General features: G+C 48.6%; 1 protein-coding gene across 1 annotated transcript in view; it reads left to right on the top strand.

The window, feature by feature from the left end:
• Positions 1–5,000, top strand: part of slc30a7 (solute carrier family 30 member 7) — a 37,859-nt gene that overhangs the window by 11,364 nt on the left and 21,495 nt on the right. Inside the window, exons 9-11 of the mRNA XM_042057283.1 lie at positions 3,260–3,350; positions 3,782–3,931; positions 4,206–4,992. Of these exons, the coding sequence (XP_041913217.1) occupies positions 3,260–3,350; positions 3,782–3,931; positions 4,206–4,253 (289 nt within the window). The 3' untranslated portion in view covers positions 4,254–4,992. The remainder of the gene's footprint in view (positions 1–3,259; positions 3,351–3,781; positions 3,932–4,205; positions 4,993–5,000) is intronic.

Raw genomic sequence — 5,000 nt, 5'->3', positions numbered from 1 at the left:
CATGTGATGTGTGAGATGGTTGTGGCTGAGAGAGCGGTCCTTGCAGTCTGTCATTAGCAGACGTGGCATGCAGCTCACAGTGGATAGAACTGTGTGTGTGTGTGTGTGTGTGTGTGTGTGTCTCGCAGTACATAGTGGCTAGTGCTGGAGGACGTTTGTGCTTGAGGTGGTTAGAAGTGGTGGTCAGCACGGTTGCTTGGTGTAGATGCCCTGTGGGGCCAAGACGCCTCATAAACTGCAGAACACCTGCAAACTGTTTGGAACATCATAGAACCTGTAAAATAGAACCAACTCAGTCTGGGGTCACTCGGTCCTTCGGTCTTTCTCTTATCAGGTTCTGTGTTTCTATCGACGTAAATGTATGTGTGTGTCTCTCTTTGTGTAGTGTGTGTGTGTGTGTGTGTGTGTGTGTGTGTCTGGCATCTGATCGGGTAGTTTTCCCGTAGAGCTTGCTGCATTGCAGTAGGCCAGCGGTTGGGTTAATGGTGGGTTATCAGGTTCTGGGCCGTATGAGAATGTTTTTATTTTCCTGTGTGTGTGTTTCTGTTTGTCTCTGCTTGTCCAATGCTACGGTCAGTGCTCTGGCATTTCGTCCATGCATGAGATGGTGTGTGTGTGCGTGCGTGCGTGTGCATGTGTGTGCGTATGCGTGTGTGTGCGCGCGCTGAGTGAGGGAGACCAGTGGGTCAGCTGTGATTGAGCTGCAGTCTGATGGTAGGAGCCAAACCTCATGCATTAACATCCCCCCCCTGCTGTAAAGATCTCTTCTACAGAAAAAGAAATACTCTTACATTAACTTTACATTGCATTAAGTGACTTCCTGCATGGATGTATTTACATACATTCATGTTTGTAGCAATTATATCAACTGTATCTGTTAAGGTTATCCCAACAACCTTACAATTGTTGATTACTCCCTTGATTAACAGACTGAACATTTTAATTTGCTGATGGAAATGTGGACTGATTCACATTTTGGTTAGCCCAGCGTCAGCTGTGACTAGCAGGGTAACAGTAAGGTTAGCTTAGGACCAGCTGTTACTAGCAGGTTAGCTCACTAGCTGTGACTTGCAGGCTAACAGTAAGGTTAGCCCAATGTCAGCTGTGACTAGCAAGCTAACAGTAAGGTTAGCTTAGGACCAGCTGTTACTAGCAGGTTAGCTCACTAGCTGTGACTAGCAGGGTAACAGTAAGGTTAGCTTAGGACCAGCTGTTACTAGCAGGTTAGCTCACTAGCTGTGACTAGCAGGCTAACAGTAATGTTTGCCCAATGTCAGCTGTGACTAGCAGGCTAACAGTAAGGTTAGCTCAGTAGCTGTGACTAGCAGGCTAACAGTAATGTTTGCCCAACGTCAGCTGTGACTAGCAGGCTAACAGTAAGGTTAGCTCACTAGCTGTGACTAGCAGGCTAATAGTAAGGTTAGCCCAATGTCAGCTGTGACTAGCAGGCTAACAGTAAGTTTAGCTCAAGACCATCTGTGACTAGCAGGCTAACAGTAAGGTTAGCTTAGGACCAGCTGTTACTAGCAGGCTAACAGTAAGGTTAGCTCAGGACCAGTTTTGACTAGAAGGCTAACAGTAAGGTTAGCTCGGGACCAGTTGTGACTAGCAGGCAAACAGTGAGGCTAACAGGTAAGTTGACCCGAGTGAAGTGATTCAAGTTCAATGTTCATGTGGGTGGGAGCAAATAGACACAATTAACTTGTTTTATTGGTAAAGAGGGTTGTCATGTGGGGACATTTCTAAAATGATGAATTTCAACTTTTTGATATACACTGCAAATTATTTTGCGGACCCCCTGGCTTTGGGCAGCGGACTCCCAGGAATCCCCAGACCCCACTTTGAGTAAAGAGTGAATAAAAGCTCTAGTGTGTATCAGTCTGCTGAGTCACTCTTTACTCCTCTTTACTCAGTCTGCTTAGTCACCCTTTACTCTGTGTGCCAAGTCACTTTTTCTCAGGGCAGTCCCCAAGCACAGCCCATACCGCCAAGTGGTGCCATTGGTGTGTGACTGAAATGTCCCCAACCTTGACCTACGGAAGTAGGACTGGTTCAGTATGTTGAGTCAGTGGTGAGACACAGTATTTTGGTGTGTGTGTGTGTGTGTGTGTGTGTGTTTGTTTGGGGTGACTAAAGAAAGATGAAGACCCTCCCCTTTCCCACAGGAAGTTGAGGAACAATGGCATGAAGTCACACTTCCGCATGCCACTCTGTCTGCTTGCAGGGAGAGGGCACTGCCAGCATCACACACACACACACACACACACACACACACACACACACACACACACACACACACACACACACACACATACATATACACACAAAGTACAAATACAGGCATAGACAAACTCACTCTCATATTAACACAGATACACACACACACACACACACAAACATATTTTAACAATTATAGATAATGTAGGCTTTTAAGAAAACCCTTGTACAGGCAGGATTCTGTGGAATCGTATTACTCCCATTAAAACACACACCACACACACTACCCCTTACCACGAGAGAATTTACAGACATGAAGTGCTGAGCTGTTAGGAATTGTATAGATTTCTGTAAAGTGGTTTGGACACATGCTCGCTCTCTCTCACTCACTCACTCACTCACTCACTCACTCTCTCACACACATACACACACACACACACACACACACACACACACACTCACTCTGTGAGAAAGCATGCTGCGTGTGTTCCTGTGCTTGATGTGTCCGGATGCTCCAGATAAGCAGTGCTGAATCCTGCATGAGCAGATTCTGTTCTGGATTCTTGGTTTTATGATCTGCATTATGCGTTCATTCTTCCATCTGCAGTCTCTATCCCTCGCTCTCTTTCTTCAGTTCTCTCTCTCGCTCTCCATTTCACTCCTCTATCTGTATTCTCTGTCCCTTGGTCTCTCTCTCTCCCTCTATCGCTCTCTGTTTCCACAGTCCCCCCCCCCCCCCCCTCTCTCTCTCTCTGATCTGTGTGGTTGCTGCTCTGTCCATTCATTTATGACCTCACCAGTTAGCCATGCTACAAGCTAACCCTGTCGCTACCTTTGAGAGAGACACACACACACACACACACACACAGCCTGAGCATTTCTCTCGCTCTCTCTCTCACACACACACACACACACACACACATTCTCTCTGTATGTTTATACCCTCCCATGTGCTGTGATTTCAGATTCATATGGTCTGTATTGACATGACTAGTGATAAAACACTTCATTAACCCCTCCCCCCCCCCCCCCCCCTCTCCAGTGTGGTGCCTCTGCTGAGGGACTGCATCGGGATTCTCATGCAGCGCACCCCCCCCTCCCTGGACCACGCGCTGCCAGAGTGCTACCAGCGGGTAAGACACACACACACACACACACACACACACTTCACCACCACCCTCCCTGGACCATGTACTGCCAGAGTGCTGCCAACAGGTAAGACAATAGACACACACACACACACACACACACACACACACACACACACCACCCTCCCTGGACCAGGTACCGCCAGAGTGCTACCAGAAGGTGAGACACACGCACACACCTGCTATGTTCTGGAGGGGTGGTCATGTGAGACACACGCACACACCTGCTATGTTCTGGAGGGGTGGTCATGTGTATGTGTGTCTGTGTATTTGCACATTTAACATTCTGTGTCTGAGCTCTGACCTCCATCTCATGAAGAGAACACTAATGTCTGCACAGCTCTTAACAACTGTGTGTGTGTGTGTGTGTGTGTGTGTGTGTGTGTGTGTGTGTGTGTGTGTGTGTGTGTGTGTAGGTGCAGCAGCTGCAGGGTGTGTATAATCTGCAGGAGCCCCATTTCTGGACGCTGTGTACGGACGTCTACATCGGAACCCTCAAGTTGCTAGTGGCACCCGACGCCGACGCAAAATGGATCCTGAGCCAGACACACAACATCTTCACACAGGTCTCTCTCTCTCTCACACACACACACACACACACACACACACACACACACACACACACAGGTGTCTTCACATAGGGTACACACACTCACTCTCACACAGTGAAACCCATTTGAATCAAGGTGAAAATATTCAGATGCACACATACACCAAGTGCATCTTGTAAGACCTTCCACTTCCACAGCAATTCTTACGATATTCAAGTGTGGCAATGGTGCTTGTATTAGAGTGCCAGTATTAATTTCCTGTGTTTGTGTGTGTGTTTGCGCTCTGCAGGCTGGCGTGAGACAGCTCTACGTTCAGATTGACGTCGCAGCCATGTAGAGGAAACATGAAGGTCGTGTGTGTGTGTGTGTTCGCTCCCTGCTGGGAGTGAAGGGACCAAAGCCCCGCTGCTCTGTGGGGGGTGGGGGGGTGTGGGACAGGGGCGCACTCACCCCCCCCCACCCCCCCAATCTGGCCTTTCTCTTGTGGCCCCCCCAGGACCACGGCCCTGTGCCCCCTGCCAACGCCGAATGGACCTCTCGGTCTCATCCACCGCCCCCCCCCCCCCCCAACCCCCCCCCACTTGACAGTGGGATTTCCTCCTGTTTTTCTTATTTTTAGTCTGATTTTGTAGTTGTACCAATGGAGTGTTTATTTGATCTGTGTGTAATCAAAGTGTGTGCGTGTGTGTGTGTGTGTGTGTCAGGCAGGACAGTATGAAGTGTGTTTTCTGCCCTAAGTTGCATCAGGGTGGAATGTGTGTGTGAGTGAGAGAGAGAGTGTGGCTCCTCTTGCAGACAGGAGCCAGTCTTTGACTCTGGGGCTCTTAAGTGCCTTGATTCCAATTACATTATGGACAATCTGTATAATGACATTGTTTCCTCCTGTGAGATGACATCACTTCCTCCCATCCCATGACGTGGGCATGTGTGTGTTTTGTGTTGAGGACTTTCAGTCGACTCCAGCTGAGATCGCAGCCTGTGGACACTGGACCTCGACATTCAAATATCCTGTCTCATCATGTTCTTTTGACACCAGCCTCATTGACCTGTGTGTGTGTGTGTGTGTGTGTGTGAGTGTGTGTGT

The sequence above is a fragment of the Alosa sapidissima genome, chromosome 12 (assembly GCF_018492685.1).
Source record: "Alosa sapidissima isolate fAloSap1 chromosome 12, fAloSap1.pri, whole genome shotgun sequence".
Classification (NCBI taxonomy): Eukaryota; Metazoa; Chordata; class Actinopteri; order Clupeiformes; family Clupeidae; genus Alosa; species Alosa sapidissima.
This window is presented reverse-complemented; position numbering and strand designations above follow the sequence as displayed.